The sequence below is a fragment of the Strix uralensis genome, chromosome 5 (assembly GCF_047716275.1).
Source record: "Strix uralensis isolate ZFMK-TIS-50842 chromosome 5, bStrUra1, whole genome shotgun sequence".
Taxonomy (NCBI): domain Eukaryota; kingdom Metazoa; phylum Chordata; class Aves; order Strigiformes; family Strigidae; genus Strix; species Strix uralensis.
In genome coordinates this window covers 89,086,776-89,109,517 of record NC_133976.1, presented here as the reverse complement: position 1 = coordinate 89,109,517, position 22,742 = coordinate 89,086,776, and the positions used below count along the sequence as shown (strand labels likewise).

At 44.6% G+C, this 22,742-nt stretch overlaps 1 protein-coding gene across 2 annotated transcripts in view; it reads right to left on the bottom strand.

Moving 5' to 3' along the window:
- Nucleotides 1-13,637, bottom strand: part of SULT4A1 (sulfotransferase family 4A member 1) — a 30,325-nt gene extending 16,688 nt beyond the window's left edge. For both annotated transcript variants that reach the window (XR_012629350.1, XM_074872163.1), the window contains exon 1: nt 13,365-13,637. Coding sequence is in view for 1 of the 2 variants with exons in the window: in XM_074872163.1 (XP_074728264.1) it covers nt 13,365-13,533 (169 nt within the window). In the remaining variant the exon portion in view is untranslated. The remainder of the gene's footprint in view (nt 1-13,364) is intronic.
- Between the last annotated feature and the right edge of the window lie 9,105 nt (nt 13,638-22,742).

Here is a 22,742-nt window from a genome sequence, read left to right as displayed (position 1 = left end):
TGAAATTTTGCTTCCCTACATGGTTTCTAATGTCATTTATTTCTGTTTTCTCCCCTATGTATCAGCTAACATCGGACAAACCTGCAGCTCAAGGATGCAAAGGTCTTTGGTAAATTCGTTTTATTCACCCCTTATTTGGAAACCACATGAAAAAATAAAGAAATACTAATGTTAGTATGAACAATCTTCTAGCACTCCCAATTAGTTGCACTTTGATCTACCAATACTTGATCAAGTTTCAGCTAACACAATGCAATGGACCCATTATGACTCATAATTTTTTTATAGCACTGGTAGATGGAAGCACGCATCAAAAATGAGGGCTGCTAAAGCTGTCAGATTGGCCTAGCAAGTGCTGTAAAGCAATTCCCCACATCGTTGTTCTAATTGCCTGCAAGCTCATTCCCCTTTCACCAATTTCAGTGTGTATCTGCAGGTAAGTATGACAGATTCATCTTCACCCTACAATAGTGGAGGGAAAATCAGACCTTTCCATTAGAAGAAAACAATTTCCAAACCATAAAAACATCTCCTCTTCAGGTCCATATGTTCAAGTTCTCCTACATCTTGGATTCCAACTGGCTTAAGAATAGGAATTTTCATTATCAATTAGGGTTTTAATAGTAAAAATAATGTATACACCTTGATACTGTATTCTCAATTCTTCTGTTTCTAGTTGAGACTGAGGATTCAGAAAAAAGGCTGAAATTGTGATGGTATGTTGCCAATATTTTTGACTGACATTTTTGTGTCACATTCAGTAAGCAGAGTCTGACTTATTAATCAATTTATTTTTCCACTTGCAGCTACTGGCTTTTAAAAAAAAAAAAACCCCAACAACCTAAATTCTGCTTGTCTTTCACTAGACTTACATCAGAGAATGCAGACATGGGTCCGTTAGGTCCGAATTGTGGTTTGAATGTGTTTCACCAGAGGCTGTGAACAGCAAACTATGAAAACTGTGTTCCATCTAGGACTAAAATGTACTTTCCGTTCAGTAAAAAAAGCTGTCACTTAACTGTTTACATACATGTATTATCCATAGAGGTATTGCTACTATGTATAATGCAGTATCCTAAAGCACTGCCTTAATAAACTGGTTACAAATCAGTGTTATTTTTGGCCAACACCTTAGCAGTATTTTTAAAAAGCAGCCTGAGTCCTAATTGTCCCTTACATGAGCACTAACTGCTCAGCAGAGGACAGGATGACAAGTACAGAATCAACCACAGTGCATCTCGGAGCAGGCCCCGACTGTTAGGGCACCTTGGCCCGCCTACAGCAAGGCAGGCCCTGCAGGTTTCACACCTACCACCGACAGAAGCAGCCTGGAGAAAGAGGCCTGCTGACACTTTTGAGCATGCTGGACCCTAAAGCTGGAGCAACACTCCTAAATAAAACACGCCAGGGCCTGTTCTCTGGGAGCACACGTGGGACAGCTGAACCCACATCCACAGAGATCAACTCCCCACAACAAGGCAGCCTCATCCATAGCTTCCTGGGAAGGGTCCCAGGCTCCAGCTGCCTCCCACACTGTGCTGGGCAGCACACGGTCTGGGAGAGAGCAAAACCATCAGGGAAACCGTTAGGGAGGAAAGAGCACAGATGACAGCCTGCGGAGCCTCCGCCTAGCGTACCAGTGCAGCCGTGGTGAAGCACTACGCTGCCTACTTCAGACTTTATAAAACCAGAAGAAAACCAGCTCCAGAGTCACATACTCCCCAACCATTGCATCTAACCCATGGCTACCCCAATCTGTCCCAGCAGGCAGAGGTCCACAAAGCAAAGGCCTCTTGTTGAGAACAGCTGGGGCAAAAAGTGCTTTTCTATCCCTCTTGATAAGCCCCAACATCCTCACACGCACTGCACCAAGGACTAGGTAAGTACTGCACTAACAGCCCTAAGAACTATGACTCAGGCCCACAGACTGCTCAAAACCAACAAGGAGCCACAAGTTTGTCTTTATTTGCCTTCTGACTGATGACTCATGTTTTATGTCTTCATGCTTGTCTCCACATTCATGATTTAGTCATATCTAGGTGTCCCAGATTTTGTTACAGGTCCCTCACTGACAGCTGATACTGGTTGGTAACTGATATTTCTTGGTATCAAATAGTCACAGGGAAAAGTATTTTACTCTTCTCTTCGAGCTTTAGCTGGGCTGGTAAAATACATCCATGTCTATGGATGCTCATCATGTCTGCACCAGATGTCATCACCAATGGAGCAGTTTGTGTGAAGCTACTCCAATTCACTCAAAGTTAGATCAGCCAAATTAGTTTAAGGCATTTCTATTTTTGGCATCAACTCACCTAGCAGATTTTGTCTGGGACAAACTAGAATGCAGCCACACAAAATACTCTGGAGGTGGTTCTTTAAGAGAAATGACCAACAGCAGGCTAAAGACACTAACACCCTGCACTAGTGCAGGCGCTTTTAAAAGAGAACATCTACCCAGACCCTTAGATTATTTCTCTTTCAGTTTCTACTCAAACATGCTCCCACGGTATAAGAGAGCACAACACCTACCACGCTAAAACAAAAAGAAAAAAAAAAGTGTAGCGTAACACGTCAGGAACAGTAAAATAACAGATAAGCCTGCTTGCTCCCTTACCAACTATCCAACAGAATGACACCCCTTTTCACACATCCCCATTTACTGAAGGTTGACCAGGTCTGAAGTCAAGCCAGTACCTCCAGTTGTTACCTTCTGGCCCCAGTCTCCTCCCTCTGATGGACATCCTCATGACCCAGTTCAGAGACTCCACGCCTTTCATGACAGTAGTGTGAGCACGTAGGATCATGCAGTCATACCAAAGGGTTGGCCAACAGGACAGTAAGTCACAGGAGAAGAGTGTTTTTATGGCTGATATATGCTACAGGGCAGATTCTGTCTTAACCATCTGAAAATTATCTGGCAAACTGGCCACGTAAACTGACAATGGTACCTCTTCAGTGTGACGGGCAAAAGGCGTAATAGCAAATTTTCAAATCTCACCTCCTCTCCGGAACATACACGAGAAGGTACGTGCCCTTACCCCATCCTACCTCAGTTGTATCCTGCCCTCCTGCTTCCTCTGGCAGTCCTATTCTTCCAACCTTTTAGAGCCTGCATTAAAAACACGCCTAAACTGCATTGTACATTACTGCAGCAGGAGCTTGCTTAATCTCCAACAGAAAGTCCGCCCCACCGCATCTAATGGCCCTTCATTTTCATACAGGTGACACAACACTGTACCAAGGATAACAATGCAGAAAATAACTTTGCTGTAATGACAAGTCATTGTTTTTTTTAAAATCACCCTGAAGGACTTCATTATGTTGAAGAGAAGTGCATAGTTACCCTCAGTGCCACTGATTTCTCAGACAACTACATCACTTTGTGTTCTCTTCTAGAGTTGTAACACAGTCCGTGGCTAAACGCAGAGCCTCAGAGGGAGCTCTGCTGATTGAAACGGGATGGGGAGGCAGGAGACAAGAGGGCATCCCTATCAGAAACTTGTGTTGAGGTACCTTGCTGTGAACATGTTCCTCTCCCCATATGTTATGCATATTTCAGATGATGTCTGTCACTACTCAAAATGCAATTCTATGCCTCAGTTTCAATCCCTTCCAAGAAAATTGTTAGGCAAAACCTGCCTACACATTAATGTGCATTTGCATATATTAGGTGGTTAAATTGCAAGAAGGCAGCACACCAATAGTATAATGTGAAACCACTGCTGGTAAGAATTATGCAAAAAAAAGCAGCACAATTTTATTTCAGAATTTCAAGAAACATTGCTTACCCTCTATGCATGAAACTACACAGTCTCTTTAGTCAGCTATTGGTTGTCTAAGGTCAGGGAGTAAAGCGTTTTGTCTCAAACAGAATCCCCCTCAAAGTATAGCTGCCCTAGGCAAAACCATTCTTTGCAAGGTACCTATGCCCCCACTCGTACTTGGCACACCATCATTCTCTCTGCCTGCTGAATTGCAGTTTTAGGCAAACTACAGCCATTTCTATTCTATTTCTATTGCTGCTCTTCAGAATTGGAAATGGAAATAGATCTAATTGGGAGTATAAAAGGGAATCAGCCAATCTGTATCACCATGGGTTTTCTCAGTACTGCAGCAAAATCCTTGAAAGGAAGACACTATCTGATAGAAAGCACTGGGGATCCAATAGAAGCACCGACATTGATCATTATTAATGTGCACTTCAGCTCTATATGCACAGAGCAACCCAGTTTTAGCAATGCCTGTAGCTGTTCTGTGCTACTTTGGCAACCCTGATCAGCAGTAAACAGGCTTTTAACTGGTTGGTTAACCCGGGTTTACGACTGCCTTGCATCAACAGGACACTGCAAAGCAGCCAACACTGCCAAATCTGGACTGCTGCATGTACAGTCAGTGGGTGTCTTCTGAACACGATTCTCATCTCACCTGCTTCACACGTGTCTCATTTCTTCGCCTTAGATGAATTTATTACTCCTGCAGCAAAGGGCTAATTCAGCACCACTGTCTAGATCCCATATGGTGATCTAATGTCATTACACATCCTCTAGAGCTTGCAGCCTTATAAAGGATGACGGCCTTCACATCCTGCACTATGAACAGCAGGTGGGTGAAAGCACAGGAAATCAGCTTGCATTTTTTAAATTATAAATGGATTTTGGCATTTAGTGACAAAAACCCCTCCTCAGTTGTTTCTCCAGCACTCTTCCTTTTACTTTTTACCCTTTACTATCTCAGCCACTGCCTCAGACTTAACTAGGTAAACCTCTCCTACACACTTTCAGCCCCGTGGTACGCTTCCTTTCCGATGTTCCTCAGTACCCTGCACCCCTTCACCGCGGCTTCCCTAAGCCCACCGCCCGTTTCAGCTGAGATGCTCTAACGATGGACCGTTTCCTCCACCGCGTTGTCTCGTCTGCACGCACGCACAGCAAAACGCTTCTCTTGCTTCTGAATCTGCAATATATTACAAGATTAACACATGACATAAATCATTTATTTCTTTTGTAATAGTCTGCAAAAGACTTTGGTATACAGAAGCGTAATTATCTCAGCTCTTGTGACCCACCCTCCTGCATTCTCCAAGGTGTTACAGAAACTCTGAATAGGATCAACGTGATGAGATGCTGGGTGCTTCACATTATTAATCCTCTGTTCATTCCACAGGGGGACAAACACATTTCTACATACTAGCAAGATTATGTGCTCAGCTTTAATACCTAGATGCTTAATTCAATTTCAGAGCCATAATTTGCTAGTTTCTCTATAAAAATATAGGTGGTAGGTGACACCCTTTGTCCAAGAGAATTTCTTGTCGTTATACACAAAAACTTCTGGTAGAGAAGAAATACGTCCACGTGCCTCCAGTGGAAAATGTAGACAGAAAGATTATACGACTTATCCAAGGTCACAAAAATCTCTAGCCAAAAAGTCATACGACATGGCCAGTGTACCAAACCCTGAATCACCTCTGAAGCAGTACTGATGGACAACACAGGGTTCCTTTCCTCAGCACAGGTGTATGAATCCCTTCTGTACCCAAAAGTCCTCATTTAATAAAAGACTGCATATAAGAATGAAAAATGAGGTGTGCTTAATCTAATTCAGTCCAATGTTCAAGCATTTTGCTTCCTTTCGTTAATATCTTCACTATGAAAGATGAACATTAACATGAAACGAGAATGACTCGCTGTTGGGTTTGGCTGATTTATACCATTTTCCAAGTCTTTAGTCTTTGAGGTCATTATCATCTAATCCAGCCAATAGTGATTTCACATGTCCAGAATACACTTCTTACACAGGCTAAAACCCTTTTTCTTTTTTTATTTTTTCCTCCCAGCCCGCTTTCAAAAGCCAAGTTGCCTGAGTTTTGCAGTACTTCACAGCAGGGAAGCAATTATGCTACATTTGCAAAAGACCCAGCAAAACCTATTAGGTAGCTGGAGAATTCTTCCTCTCTGAACCATTTGTTCTGTCTCTAGTAACATCTCTTCACTGGTTTGATAAAAGGCTCATGAGAGAAACACTGCCAGCTAGATAGCAAAACTGAGTTTTCCTTAACAGATTTTTCTTCGCCACCTTTATTTTCCGAGGCATGTAAGGACCTATTCAATGCTACTCCCACTGAAATCCAGTCCAACCATGAGTGGCAAACTTAACATTGTCTTCAATGACTTATTATTTGATGGTTTTATTTATCATTTCTTTGCCTAGCAATATTTAAGGCTGAGTCAATACCAGAAGGTATTTTGAGCTGTACATAAATAAAGCAAAAGATAAACCCATTTCAACAGGATTTTCAAAGTACAGGAACCCAGTGGCCCCAAGCCCCAGAAACACTTGTCTACAGGTGATACCTTCTGTACCTGAGTGGTCCTCAACAGAGTGAGTTTAAGTAGCAGAGTATTTACTCTTCTGATTGGTGGAAGGAACATGACTTCAGTCACCAAGAGCATGAAATCAGGTTCAAATATGGACCCTGTATGTCAGTCCCTAAAAGCACAGCTCACAATGTATATCTCCATCACCCAATGCTGTCTCCTGTTCCCTTTCTGTTTGCGTAAGAAGTCCATTGTTTCTGGCCAGTTGGTACGAGAACTGATGCATATTCATATCATATTAAAACAGAACGATATCTGAGCTTTATAAATTACTTAAGATAGAGAAACCAAGTCATTATGATGTTGTAAAACGGAAAAAGTTAAACACCATATTCTGATTTTAAAGACATTAACTAACTTGTTCATCGACATCTACCCAGACTCATGCAAAGCATTTGACAGTCCCAGACAACACCCTTGTCTCTAAATCAGAGTCGTGGATCTGACGGACGGAGCACTCGGTGGATCAGGAATTGGCTGCATGGTCACACTCAAAGAGTCACCGTCAACAGCTCCATGTCCCAGTGCAGAGCGGTGACGAGCGGCGTCCTCAGGGGTCAGGACCAGTTTAACATCTTTGTCAGGGACAGCGGGATCGAGGCACCCTCAGCAAGTTCCCACCGACACCGAGCTGTGGTGCGGGGACACGCTGAGGGAAGGATCCATCCGGAGGGACCTGGGCAGGCTGGAGAGGGGGGATGGGCCAACCTCATGGAGTTCAACAAGGCCAAGGGCAAGGTCCTGCCCATGGGTCGGGGCAATCCCCAGCACAAATCCAGGCTGGGCGAGGAGGGGATAGGGATAGGGTGAGGGGTAACGGGTTTAAACTGACAGAGGGCAGATTTAGATGAGATCTAAGGCAGAAATTGTTCCCTGTGAGGGTGCTGAGGCTCTGGCACAGGTTGCCCAGAGAAGCTGTGGCTGCCCCCTCCCTGGAAGGGTTCAAGGCCAGGCTGGATGGGGCTTTGGGCAACCTGGGCTAGTGGAAGGTGTCCCTGCCTGGGGCAGGGGGTGGCACTGGATGGGCTTTAAGGTCCCTTCCAACCCAGACCAGTCTGTGATCCATGAAACTAACTGAAGTCTCCCATCATCCCATGTCACAGGGTTGTAAGTGTGCATAATATTGTCTCAGAAAACAGAGATCAAAGAAAAAGAATCCCAAATGTATTTTGTGTAAAAATCCCTTGATTTTTAAGCCAACCTCATAACTTCTTGAGGCGTGCCTCTGGGCCAGTAACATTCACATTCATTCTTTAAATGAAAATGGATTAAGCTCAAGGTACCAAAATCCTGCAAACAGAATAGGACTGTAAATCCAGAATAGCAGAATCTAGGTTCTTTGCAATTGCAAAGTTATTGTTACAAAATAATACCAACAAAACTCTTGGGAGGAGTTCCATCTGAAAACATGGGAAATTAAGGGAAGTCAACTAAATTAACACACAAATACCCAGGTGGATGCTCATGTTCCCTGAGGAGCCTTGGCTACAGTGGTGTTAAGGCCACCTCAGACTCATTATTACCAGGGTAAACCTCTGTAACCCACCGCAGCTGCCTCACCTCACTGGGTCTGACAGCTCCCAGCCTAGAAATTCCCGCAGCTTGGGCACATCCTTAGACAACCTTTCAGTCTTACTCTCCTCTCATTCATGACCGCACAAATCAGGACTGTCAGCAGCGTTGGACCCGTGCACATCTGGGTAGGTGGGAAGAACTGGAGTCCTCGCGCTTCGGCTTCTCGGTCTGTCACATCATGCAGAGGCCACTAGTACATGTTAGCTAGTTAGGCAGCAAGCCAGGGCACTGAAAAAGTCCAGCTTACCAAGCCATAACTGGGGTATGCTCACAGGCAGGTAACAGAGGATACGGGCTGAGCAGTTCCCTGACGTAATATTCAACCGCTGTGGCTCTGTGCAGACCTGTCACCTACTCACCTACAGGTAAATGTAGACACATTAGCTGGCGGGTTAGATGTCCACAGACTGCAGGACGCCCCTGCAAGCACAGGTCAGGTGTAGCCGTGCAATCTTAGTCAAGCAATAATACTTTTTACATTGAATAATAAGAGTATTATTGTGCAGTATGATGATGCTGAAAGAGCAGAAACCAATCTTACCGGTAAACATAACCTCACTGCCAAGAATTTTTATAGTCTGCAGAAAACATGAAGGGTAGGATTGCACAAGACAAACAAAGCAAGATTTCACGCAAGGCATAGTCATCTGGCACATCTTCTTTATGGTGTATTTCTTAAAGCAAGACATTTTGCCAAGATGTTTTTCTAACATGGTCCTATGGACAGATAAGACTGGAATGGGAAGAAACAAGAGGCTGGAGATAAGAAACCCTTAAACCATTTCCACAGCCAAAGAAAAACATGTGTCTACATCCCCAATGGTTAAAACCTTCTCTTGCCTTAAGTGTAATAACTTTTGAGTGCTGAGTCTCATCAAAGAATATTCTAGATGTTAATGACCAGAACTCTATTAATTTTAGTGGAGAATCAGACAAACAAGACAAGTGGAGTTTACATTGTACCCTCTGCATTGGTTCACAGCCCAGCAGCTGTGATTGTCACTGCTGTAATGGTCAATGGATCAAACAACTGTTTCCCAAGAACAGAAGAAAATCCTGGTGTGGAAAGATTAACAGGCATTACAGGAGGAGTGAATGGGCCATGGAAGAATGCAGACAGAGCCCCTGACGTGTGGCAGAGGAAGGGGAAGGACAGAGCGATGAACAGAGCTCCTCCCCGCAGCCAGGGAAGGCACTGGGGCACACTGGTGTCCCAGCAAGAGGGGGTGCTGGATTCCACAGTGCTGGAAATAGAACTGGATAAAAGAGTGGTATGCATGCAGTGGGAGAGGCATGCAGAACAGGAGGAGACAGAAAACCAAAATGCACGCAACGTGCTTTACCAACAGATGCAATGAGAAGCATGGCCTTCCTCTGTGCATACAAAATCTTCTAAGCACATAAAATAATGGACAACTCAATTTAACTTCCTCTGTTTGATTGCATGTAACACCAGAGGCGAATGTTAAAGAATGTGAAAGAGAACTCAAGGAAAGCTGTCCTTGAACTTATCTGCAAATTCACTGTTGGCACTTCATTAAGCCAAAGGCCTAGAGTCAGCCGTCATATTCCCTACAAGCTAACGGGCAGTTACATAAATTCAGTGCTGCAAAGAAAATTCAAAATGCTATCTATAAAAACATACCTCCAGACAGGTAAAGGCCACATCCAGCACTGGCTCTTCTGACCTGTTGTCTGGCACTAAATGCAAGAGTTCTCATGAACTGGCTGGACTTGAAGCTGATATTTGCCCAACAACCGACATTTTCCCACACAGAACTCCAGAATGTTACTTGGCAAAATAATCACCGTGGGAGAAACAGCTTCATTATTAATGTAAATAGCTCACTTTCTCAAATTACCAGTTTTGCAAAAGGCATTAATTTGTGGGCTTTAACCCAAAAATGCAAAATACACATTCATTCAGAACAGATACAAGACAGTATTAGGAGAGCTATTGTACACCACTTATGCATAAAGCAAACGGACAGATCATGCGCAGTCAGGGGTCAGCTTCAGGAGACACAGCACTAAGTGAACCCGGACTCAATACCATACTTTAGGGACTGATTTAATTCCACTGAAATCAGTGACCTTAACAGCCAGCTAATCTAGCTCTTGTATTCCCTCAGTCACCCCGCCACGAAAGAATCTGTTTATTCATTAATTCTGTAGCTTAAGTTCATAGAGCAGAATTTTAATTTTCAAGTAGGGTACAAAAAGCCCTCAGTACGAGAGGGTTCAAGGAAAGCTGTGACAGAGGCACAGTGTTTCCTATGAACACTGCATCTTGCTTGTCAAGCAATCTGTTGCGTGAGCTCCAATTATTTAACGCTACAGAGAATGGTATTCCATTTTACATCAGCAGCTACTGTGAACCTCAGCGTGTCCCACTCAGCCTGCCCATTCTACACTACAAAGTTACCTGAAAGATGAACCTTGTGACTTCACTTCTCCAAAAGCAGTAGCACACCCGATTTTAAGTTATGCATCTTGATAAAAAGGTTTTCTGCAATACAGTTCTACCATACATATAAGCATATGTGCACATTCACATATTTACATGTCTAAATGAAACCTGAGTTTTAGGCATAAGCTTCCTCCAGCCCAGCAGCTCCCAAAAGCTGTTACCATTGATTGGACACAGGTGTTAGGAATAATTAAAGATATAAGAAGTATCATTATTTAGCCATCCATCGGGGAAAATCACATTACAGCAGAGCCATTTTCCATTAGGCTTATTACATTACTCCCAGTAAGGCCACTGGTACATTCAATTTTCTACTATTATTGGACCAGCTTGTTCCTGGGTCACTCCCAATGTACCAATCTCTGTAACTATTTCCAAGCACTATCTCCATTTCACATGTTTAGAGCTGTATCGCCCAGTCTCGCTGAGTATAAAGTCTTCAAAATGGCCTACACACCACTCCACCAGTCCCTAGCATTACTGAAGCAGTCCCGACCCTATGAGCCACTTGTGTATTTTCTTTGCCAGATAAACCAACATATGGTCAACAGCTACTGATGGAGCCTTCTGCAGATTGCAGCACAGGGCTCCACAGAGCTAGAAGCTCTGGCCTTTCACACATCTAGCAGACGGACTTGTTTGTGTATTTTCCACAATTTGAGCAGATGGAAAGCTGGTGAAACACTGAACAAAACCCATTTCCTTAAGAACAACAACCAAGTTTTCCACTGACTCTATCTGACATTGGTGCATTTTTCTTTTCCTAAAATTTTGTTGTCAAAAATACTCCTGAAATTTTGTTCAAATGTAATTAACAGAAGTAAGTAGTCCCAACCATGGTTTACTTTTAAAGATTACCAAAAAAAAGCCAAAGCATTTTTCCCAAAATAATTATCTTTTGTGCATGAAATCTGTTTTGCAAACCTACTTTTTTGATTACAGCATCATTATGAAAATTCTGAATAGCTCCAGTAAACAGAAAAACCTTTGTCAATGCTACTGGGAGGCAGGAAGGTGAAGCTGTCGTTGAGGTAATGCAGAGGAGCTTGGGGTTCTGGATTTAACTTCTGGCTTTGCTGTAGCCTTCCTGCATGACCTTAGCTAAATCAATGGGAACCATATTAGGGCAGCCTAATTTCTACTGACACACCTGTCCCTTGTCAGCAGACCCTTTGATCATTGATTCAAAGCCCTAAATAAGGCACTGAGCTGTGAGCCACGTAGGACCAGCGGACAAAATGAGTTCTAAGGGTCTTAGTAGGCCACCTAAAGGTGGAGCTTGCAGACGTTCCCCCGACAGGGACATCCAACTCCAAGACCTAAGTACTCTCCTTCCCTGCAAGTAAAATACTATGGCACCTATTTTGATCCCAAGGCTGTTCCCCCAGCTCCTCCACACAACACTACTTTCAGTTTCAGTGCCCCAGTTCTCAGTCTTCCTTTTCCTTCTTCCATGGTGACTGTTAGTAAAGCCTCTTGTAGTAAGCACTGCCACTAACTTTGCAAGCAGTTCCCTGGCACTGCCTCAGCTGGGGCCCCAAAAGACCTAATATGATGTCCCTATACTCACAAAATAATAGCAAATTAAATATGATTATGCAAGCTGGCTCTCCACAGCCAACTGTATAGCCATCAGAACTAACTTATACAAACAGCTGATGCATTAGTTGTACTGTGCCTGGTGAGGTTAGGTAGTTAATGACCCACCCATACGAAGCTGGGGTGCTGCACTAACCCAGGAGCATTGTAAATCCAGCTTTGCAAAACTGAAAAAATTAAATAGCGTTCTTGCTGCATGCTATAAATCAAATAAGACAGTTTAAAAGAACAATCAGGATGTAGAAGGCTGCTCCTAATCCTAGGATTTTGGGGGCCATCTGCCTACACGCTATCCCTTATCTAACATATGCATCTATCAAGCTTGAGCCAGTCTTTAGCAGAATCATTAGTAATGAAATATCCAAAAAACGTGAAGACAAATATTTGAAACTGCTCGACAAATAATAACAATGGATGCTGCACTGTAGAAAATGCGTGTATGTTTGAAGCAGCACACCAAGAAACAGAAAAGCTAGGCAGTCATATGAACAGCAGTGAAGTAAGTCAGGGACCTACGATACCGAAACATCATTTTACAAGGGTATTTACAGAGTTAACATCTATTATGTCTGCTGGACTTTGAATTTTCTAGAAAGAGAGCTTATTGCCAGGAAAAAAGTCGCTCAAGAAGGCACTTAAAGAGCCTGTCTGGTTTTATCAGGTGGGTTACAGAGCTACCATATTGTCTGCCTCGCTGCAGGCAGCACTGTATCTGCGCTAATTCTGCTTAAACATTTCTGCATGGAAATGGAGAGGCTGAGAAAACAAGAAACCTGGTATTAAAAGCAGCCACCCGGATGGTATGAAAGAGCCGAAGGGTGAGTTTTCTGGAGGAATGAGCACTTATACCGCTAACGGGGGTATTCCTGGCAATTCGGACAGCGCCGTGAGGATGTACTTTGGGCACATGTTCTCCAGAGCGGTCAGGGCGGGAGCACAATACTGTAGAGCAGACAGCAAACCTGGGGGTTTGGGGGGTTTTTCTGTTGGCTTTTTTTTGGGGTTTTTTTTGTTTTTTCCATTATGAATCCGCGTGCGCGCTACCGCCCGCCTTCCCCCACGTACACCGAGCGAGCTCTGCCCTGCCAGCAGCAGCACCTTTACCCCCGAGCAGTTCGGCCACCGGGACCACCGCGGCGAGGGCTACCCGGCGCTGGCCTGTACCCCCCACACGCGGCGGGTGCCCCCCCTCAACCCCCGGGGCGGGGAGGCCCCAGCGGTGCCGGGGTCCTCGGGGGGCACCCCCGGCCGCGCAGGCCTCGCCCCGTCCTCCCGCGGGAACACACCCCCCAGCCCTGAGGGGAAAGGAGGGAGGGAGGGGTGGGGGGAGGCCGCCCGCCTACCTGATTTGGGGTAGGTGACAATCCAGACGTCGCTGTCCCTCACAGGGAAATTGGCGATCTCCTCCATCTTCCCGCGGCAGAAGGGCGGCAGCCGCACCCCATTGTACTCGAAGTACTTGCTCTCGAACTCCCCGGGCGTGCTGGGGGTCTCGGCCTCGCTCTCCGCCATCCTCTTCCCTGCCGGCGGCGGGGTGGGGGGGGAGGCAGGCGGGGGGGGTGTGTAGAGTCGGGGTGCGGGGCCCACGGGCGGGCGCTCGGGCGGGCGCGGCAGCCCCTGCCCCCGGCACGCCCCCACGCACGCAGGGGCCCGCGCGGTGATGTCATGGGCGGCCGCCGCCGCGCGCGCGCTGTTCCCGCCCTCGGGGCCGCCTCACAGCCCCCCTCAGGGCCGGCTCACGGCCCCCGCGGCGGGCGGGCACCGACCTGCCTTCCCCGCTTTCCCTCAGCCCCCGCGGCACAAGGCGCCGTGACAGCGCCGGGGCCCGACCGCAGAGAGGTGGGGGATGAGCCGCAGCGGGGAGACCTCATGGCCCTCTACAACTCCCTGAAAGGAGGGTGCAGAGAGGGGGGATGAGTCTCTGGAGCCAAGGAACCAGCGCCAGGACAAGAGGGAATGGCCTCAAGCTGCGCCAGGGCAGGGTCAGACTGGCTCTTAGGAAGGATTTCTTTGCAGAAGGGGTTGTTGGGCGTTGGAATGGGCTGCCCAGGGCAGGGGGGGGAGTCCCCATCCCTGGAGGGGTTGAAGAGTCGGGTTGAGCCAGCGCTGAGGGATCTGGTGGAGTTAAGAAGGGTCAGGGTGAGGTTCATGGTTGGGCCGAAGGATCTTCAAGGGCTTTCCCAACCCAGATGATTCTGTGGGGACTCAGCCTCATCTCTGCACTGCATGGTGGGGATGGGTGGGGGGGGAAGTGAGGCAATGCACACCCACCATTTTCAGCGATGCATCTTGTCTGCTCCTTTCAGGGCTCAGGTTTCAATGCAAAAACTGGCTTTTACACGAGAAACTCTTCATCTGCTGCTTCCTTCTTCCCCATCTCAGATGCCACCTCTTCAGTAGAGTAACAGCTCTCACTCCAGCATGAGGCATCTTGCAGGCAAGGCTCAAGGCTGAGCACCCAGCACATCCCCTGCTAGTTCAGACATGCTCTCTAGACTCTTCAGGCTGGTTTTAGAGCTGGCTTACTAACTTAGCATGCTTGGAGGTCCTCAGGCAGCAGAAACCATCCCTACTCCAGCACTGCCAGGAACAGGTTAGTGAGGACATGGCCCTGTTACCCCTTATCCTTCCTATTCCAGCAACTCTAACCTCACTCCTTACACCAGCACAAATGATGTCTGGATCTCCCCTTAGGGGAGGGCCCAAATAACAGTCCCAGGGGAGCTTATAAGGCAGATAACCCAGGTGCTGCTGTTCAGGGTATTTAAGGCCTATTGGTGCCTGATGGGAGGGTATAAAAACTAACCTCCCTTAGGAGCTGGTTGTACTACAGAAATGAAGACTGGTTTAGTTGTTTGGTCTGGTGTGAGTGAAAAGCTAGCAGCAATTCAACAAAATTAAGACTTCTGTTAGTTTCAGAAAGGTCAGTAAAGAGTTTTGATTTAGTTTATTCGTATTAGCCTTATAACAGCTGTTTTGTGTTTGTTTATGTTTCTATAATAGTGTTAAAATAGAAGTTCTTTGAAAGTTTCAGGTATGAAGTTTGTGTAGCAGGCTTGTATTTGAAAGAAACAAATATATAAAGAAGTAGTAAAGTAAGTGAAGAAGGTACAATGAATTAGAAAATACATGTCTCTAACTACTAGAGAGTAAATTACAGGTAACTTTGACTTTACTGAATTGTGAACAGCAATCAGTTGGAGGTTGTATGTTCTGTTAAACTCCCTTCTCCAGGAGTAGCCTTAGGAAAAACAACAGTGCAAACAGCTGAGGGCAGTAACTGCTTTCAGCCTTCATAGTTCTATCTACCAGCACATGTAAATTAATTCTTTTACTGTAGATTACTTACATTTGTTCATATTAATGATAAACTGTGGCCATTAAAACTATAGTTAAAGCAGGCAGGAAAAGTCCACCAAAAACTAACATCAGTAGTATTGTTTCATTGAATTAAAATGGTTTGTGGGAATGTCTTTGGTTAAAAAAAACCCAAACTCAAAAAGTATCATTAGAAAAACTCATCCTGGAGTTAGGGGTTGACTAGTAATACTTGCCCTGGAAGTTGATAATGCAGGTTCAAGTTGCTGTGGTACTAAGTTTAGTTTTGAGCTTGCTTCTTTAAGACAGTGAAATCAAAATTATCTGTTGACATCTAAAAGAACTTTTCCCATTTAAAAATATTTTCGATGAAAAGTGGGTTGGCAAGAATAATAGGCAGCTGGGCAGTTGGTATTTTGTATTTTAAGATATATTATAAACTCTGAAGCAGCTGGCATTCTGGCACTTGTGCCTGTTCGTTTCTTTTCTGTGGTGTTTTAAATGGTCTGATTTCTGCTTTTCCTTGCTTAACAAAATAATTCAAAATTGCAATCTTCTATGGTAATTAGAGTTGTGGGTTTTTGTAGCCAACCTTTGAGGCAAAATTTGTTGATTAGTCTTTTCTGATGATTAAAAGTATTAAGCTATACTAGTAATAAATAAGTTTTAATCCAACAAAACAGACAGACTTGAATTCTAATATATATTACTATTTTTTTAAAATGTGAACTTATTTTTTTTAAATTCCTAACTTAGTCCTTAGGCAGGGATGTTGTCTTTGCTTCATAGATCAAGTGGAGGGGGCCATACTGACAATAGAGAAACACTGCTTCTGTTTTCCCTTTAAGTTAATAGGAGTTGTACAAATGCATCTCAGGGTGGCATATTGGCTTATGGAGAGCAAAAAGCCAGGCAGGCATTGTCACAAAGGATGTGAAAATAATGACATCTTTCCCTTTAGCAATGGATGCTTTCACTTACCTTGTAATGTTTCAAATGAAAGAGCAATTGAAGCCCAATGTGGCTGAGAAGCCAGGTGCCCTGGACTAACTGCCCTTGGGAAGATCCATCCCTGTGTTACAGGGTGCAGTAAATCCTAACGCAGGGGTGTTGGACCTGCAGCGTGTGAATGGCACAGCCAATATGTGTGTGGGTATTAACTGTATGTGACTTACTGCATGCCCAGTGCTTACCCAGCTCTGACATACCCGAGATGTGTCAGATTTGCTGGGATTTCAAAGATTGCTGAACTACAAAAAGCATGAAAGCTGTGTTTAGGAATTCCCTGTACAAAAAGACTACAGTCAGTCATTGTGCTCAGAGGCAGTGCATCCTGCACAAGTGGGGCAGCCTACAACAAAAATGGTGATGCTGGTAGACCATTGCTCAGTCACCCAAGGGTATGTGCAAATGACCTGAGAGTGGTCCAGTATTAAAGCTAAATAAAAATCAGATATGCTGTAACAGGTGAACCATGCTGGAGTGCTTCACTTACCCTCAAACCAGACAGGAGTTGTGGAGGGAATCAGAATATGTTGTCTGCAAAGTAATTTTTGGAAGATTGCTTTTTTCTGTTTAAAAGAAAAAATTTTAACAGTATTTCAGTCTATTAGAATGTGTTCCCAGCCTGTTTGGTAACAGACCATTCTGTAGTGTAAGTGATCCCAGAAGGTATAGCTGTGTCCCCATGAAGTAACAGGCAGAAATGTAGGGGAAAAAATTTGGGTTCTTTCACAATGGTATAAACTGGGACCAACTTGCCAGAATTCACCAGATTCTGTATGAAACTTGGGTGAGGAGAAACTTGGGAAAAGAAGGTCTTAGAAAAAGAGTGAAATGGTGACCTTAGGAAAATAATGTCATTTTAGGATCTGGGAAAAAGTAGGATTTAACCCTGGAGGCAGACTGTCCCTGTGCTGTTTGGGTGCATCACTCCCAAACCCACTCCTATACCTTTGTGCTCCTGAGGAGTTGGAAGGTGTCTCCCTGCCTTTGCTGTCAGATGGGCCTGCTTAGATACTGTAAAGGCTGACCCTGTCTTGATGGGTGTGTGCTGTTGCAAACACAAAAAGGGATTTTCAGCTTTCAAAATCTATCTGATGGAAAAAGATAAACCTGGCAGTGTTGTGTCTTTTTATTAAACCATCCTAATGGCAGCTTGCATCCAGGTTGGAGGGGCATGTTCAGAGGAAGAGAAACTGTTTGCATATGTTGGGGTGCCAATGACAGTTTTGTTTTAGACATGAAATCTGTAAATGGTACCACATGTATTATGTGAGGCAGATGTAATGGTACCCTAGTAACAGCTTGTGGTGCTGTGTTAATGCAGTAAACAGCTGTGCAGTAGATTGGTGTTTATAAAACACTGCTGTCTGCTGGTCCTTTAGGATTGTTCAGTGAGTACACATGAACTTTCAGGAATGTTTCTTACTGACTCAGCTGAAATATGAGCCATAGCTGAGTGAGGCTTGAGCACGTGATCCTGACACAGCATTTAATTCTTCTGCTGAATGTGGCTGAGGATCAAGCTGTTAATCAGCACTCACAATCTTTTTTTTGTTTCTAGTACTTGTAACCAGGAATGAGTGCTCTGGCCTCACAGCCAGGATGTTAAGGAATCTGATCCCTCTTCTGCCAGGATTTCTGTGTAACCTTAACTAACTCAGTCTCCCTGTGCTTTAATTTCCACCTATCAAACCAGCACAAGTACTGCAATCCACCTCACGAGGCTATCTGAAAATAAATCTCCTGCCTCTCGCTACCCAAGCACAAGATTCATAGTCTTTCTAGGAGGCAAGATGGATGCAAATCACAGTTTCTTTGGTGTGATCCTGATCAGTATGGTCAGAATTCAAGGGTCTGTATTTCTCTCTAAAGAGCTCATAACTGGTACTTGAAAGAGCCAGTTGCTCAGTGTCCCAGGCTGCAGAAGACCACCCAGTGTTACGTTAAATTCAGTGGCAATGCAAATCACTCTCTGCCAACTCTGAGGCAGGTCGTTACTGTACAATATTTTTCCACAGATTTACAGCGCTTCTAAAATTACACCCTACAGCATTTCAGCAGACTTGGATCATGAGTATGTGTGGACATCATGTATCATCTTTATTCTTGGCACTACACATCCCAGCAGGCTGTGTAAGGAGAGACTTCCAGACAAGATGAGCTTGCCTCACCACCAGCCCAAACAGTGTAGGAAACATGCGGTCACTTTGCTGATGCATCATGTACATTATGCGTGCAGTGAGGGCAGGCACACAGAAGGGCAAATCACCAAAAATAATCAGCCAGCTGTGGTGTCACTTAACAGGAAAAACGCATGAGGTGCACCATTATTTTTGGTGAGTCAGAGCAAAGATCACATGCAAGGAAGATGAGCAGTAAGTCGGCATTGCTGATTAATGGCTTTGCTTTCCTGAAAGGTCAGAATTGCAGTTTTGCAAACCCTCATCACAAATTGTGCAATTACAATTCTGCCAGGCAAGATGGTATGGGATACCTTGCCTCACTTAGCCGCGCTGTAAATATTTCCCCAGTGGGCTGTACATGGCTCTAGCTATCTGCGCATTTCTATCTCCATTCCATCCTCCCACAGTTTTGAATTTGTGGGTATTTTTATCATCCACTTTTATTCAAAAAAGGTCTAATTTTTAACTGGGGATAATTTTGTAGCATAACTGTTTATGGCTGGGACTGAGCCATAAGGAAAGAAGACTTATAACTTCATCTGCCCCAGGTGTCATTGGAAATGTTCAGGGTGTGGCCTTGTATGCCCAGTACTGGCCTGGGACATAGGGTGTCTGCATTCCACTGCAAACTCTTCCCACTCCTGTTGGTGAAGTTGGGTGGGTTACTTTGCCACCCTTTGCTTCAGTCACCCCTCATTTTAAAGGGGTACAGACACAGTTGATCATATTTGTGTTCATGGGAGAAAGTACAATTTGATATAGATCTATAACAATGCTATCAATTATGCATGTTAATTATTAGTCATGTTCATTATTTGTGTCATTATTAAAGCTGAAAGTGAACATTTTGGGGATAATTTAAATGGTCACTTAAGATTAGGGCACTGAAGGCAAGTGATGGTTTTAAGGCAGTAATTAATGTGGCTTTCATTGGATTCTTACAGTAACTGTTTGTTAGTTTCCAGTGTGTTAGGGGAGGCAGACCCCTGAGTGGCCTTTGAATATGCCAGTTTCATTATCTCTGCATAGTAAAGGTTGTGCAGCTATCTTTAAAACTGGATTATTTTTGAAGGACCTGATTTGAACATGTCAGCGATTCATTGCCACAAAACCAGATCAGTTCTACAGAAGTTTTTGTGCCTGTTACGGTTGCAACACCATAGAAACTGAAGCTGAATGGGTGGTGAACTGGATGTGGTATTGGACTAGGGACTGCACTGTGCTTTGCAATACCTATCTTCAGGCAGTTTTGTAAAACCACTCGGCTACCTGGTCAGCATCTCCTAGCAATTACAGCTTTAAAAATGTGCCCTCCAGGCTTGAAATCTGAAAATAAATGTGTTAAAGGAAATTAGCTACTCTATCTGCAGTAATTTTTACAATGAGGGTGTAGATAGCAAAGAAAAGAGCTGCTCAGCTGGGCTCCTGAGGAGTGTCTAGAGTTGCTTTAATTGTCAACAGGTGTTGATCATGGTTCTAGACTACTTGCCTCAGAAGGTAGTAAATATGCCATCCTACACAATCTCTTACATGATTTCAGAAAGGGATGGAACAGTCTCTGCTGCACATTTATTATAAAAATTGCTTTGCATCAGTGCAGAAAACCAAATGGATACACACAGCTGTGAGGCAGCTTTCTGCCTCATTTACTAATGACTTTCTGAGAGAGAGAAGGCCAGAATGAAGGGATTAGAGAGATTGAGGGGAAAGCATTAAAAAAGAAACATCTCTCTGCTGCTGAGGTGAGCAAGCTAGAATGTCAGGGGAGAGGCAGGGTGATCACAGGCAGGTGGTGTGTGAAGGTAGCCAGGCTAGGACAAGTGGAAGCGCTCCCTGGCTAGAGGTGGAAGGGTCTGGATGCTGGAGTGAATGTGCCAGGCTGCCCGCAGGAGTGGGTGAGGGCTGGGCACTGGGCCTTGGGTGGTCAGGAGTGTGGGGTCCCAGAAATAGAAGAGAAAAATTGAGGAGGGTGGGAAATGGAAGACCACACAAGGGGCCTAAAAGAAGGTAAAAGCAAATCTATATAATAATGTGATCCATACTGAACTACTCTAAATGTTGACTACAGCTTAAGGTGCAGCTGTTGAAGAACACATTTCTTCAACTGCATGAGCCCATCAGCATGACTGTAGCTATTCACATACTTAAAAGGACAGTGTGCTCTCATACTTGTGTAGTTGAGAACAGTCAGTGTGAACTTAATGGTTGGACTAGATGATCTTCAAGGTCTTCTCCGACCTAGGTGATTCTGTGATATATTGCACTGATGTGCCAATAGTAAAGGTGTTGCAATGTGCAAATGTGAGTGGGAACTGATAGTAATAATGTAATTAGTGACACAACTGCCAATGTTCTGAGTGTTCATGCATGTATGTATCACATACCTATGCACCTAACTAGTCATCTACTACTTCAGAACAGATTTGAGTCAAGCTAACTATGATGATCAAGAAAATAGTCACTGTGGACTTCAGTCCTGACAGTTCCTCTACCAAGTCGTTCTACTTTATATTCTGTCTGCATGTGAGCACATACCCGATGGCTGTCAAGGTCAGACTCATTCTCAAAGGCATTTCCAGAGAGTCCAGTATTGTGAGTTATCATCTGAACCTCAAAACACACACCTTGAAGTGTGAGAAAACCTTTATCTGGGATGCTAAGCAACCAGCTCACATAGTTCTCACAGATATGCTGCCTCCTATTTGTAACTCCTGGGGTAAGGACTGCCTTCGTTCTGTGAGATGCGAAGTAGCGACAAAATGTTAATCATGTGGACACTCTGTTTGTAAGAATATAATTCTCACGGATGAGAATCAATGCAAAATCCTCCCTCTCTGGTCAGCATCTGTGGAGCAGGTGGTGTGTGCTTGAGCTACAACTACTGCTGTCCAACACGGTCCTCAGCTGGACATCTCACACATTCTCAAACCAAAGTAGGTAGCAGCATATATGATTTATCATACAGCTAGAGTGTTTCTCTTCAATCTTCAGAGGAAGCTCTGGGGTTTTTGTTGTCTGAGTCTGAAATTTGTCTGCTGAGCTATTTCCTAGTTACTCATTTGATTCCTAAGTGTGTGGTGGAGAGAGGAATTTTAAGGAACTATTTCCTCTTCTGTAGCTGTAGGCAGTTCAGGATGACAGCCTCTATGGACACCTACCAATTGCTGCTGCTGCAGCTACCCTGAGGAAAAGTGGCTGCTAGATTCTGGCTGAATACTCAGCAGTGGGAAAGGGAAGCATAGTGGTTGGAAAGAACTTGAAAAGATGGAGGGAAGTGTAATGACAGATGCCTTGAGGCGGATAGTTACTCAAAGCATCAAAATGTCATTCCTACAGCTCTGTGTAGAGCACGCAGGTTGAAGGTGTGGGCTATGATCTTGCTGCTTGGTGAATACAGGGCAAAGTAAACCCCCCTCATGATTATTCCAGACACTGGTGCAGCAGCAGACATACTGCTGGAAGGGAGGAAGATATTTTCTCATATAAGTGTTTGAATAACATTTTCATATTATGTAAATAGAGTGCAGACAGAATAGCTGTTCGCACTTGAGACATTTCAGCCTAGACTTTCCCCATGTTTTGCCGAGGCTTCTTGTGTGAGCGGTGGCAGCCACTGTAGTATTCTTGAGGACACATCATCTTTCTGATCCTGTGTCTTGCTCCTTGTGCCACGTGTGCTCCCTGAAGGCCTGTGTGGCATGGGAAGGGAGAAGCCAGGCTCTTCCTCTATTCTTACCACAAAAAGGGTGTTCAGTGGGGAGCAGGAAGGGGTGTGAGCAATGCCTACAGCATTGCCCGCAGGGATTGTGTAAGGGCCAGGGACAACAATCCTCAGGTACCCAAGAACAACTACACAGAACTGACTGACTCTTCCCCGTGTGTGAGACACCACAGCTGACTCTGGGAGAAGAGCAGTACTAATCCATAGCAGCCTGATTGCGTCCAGCTACCTGTGAGAGGTTAACAAACCTCATTACTACTGTGTGTTTCTATGTGCCAGGCTCGAAGGCCACTCTGCCCTGCAGTTCTGAAGTGATACACATGTGGAAGAGCAGGCTCTTTTAGTGGCACTTGCTGTATTTGGAAATGAGGCGGTTCATCTTTCAGCTGCCAAATCCACACGCTGACTGTTGCAAAGTTAAGAGACTTTTGGTCAGCTCCGTGCTGATCCTGATACTTATGGTAGCAGTATGGCTCTTCAGACAGCGTAACAAG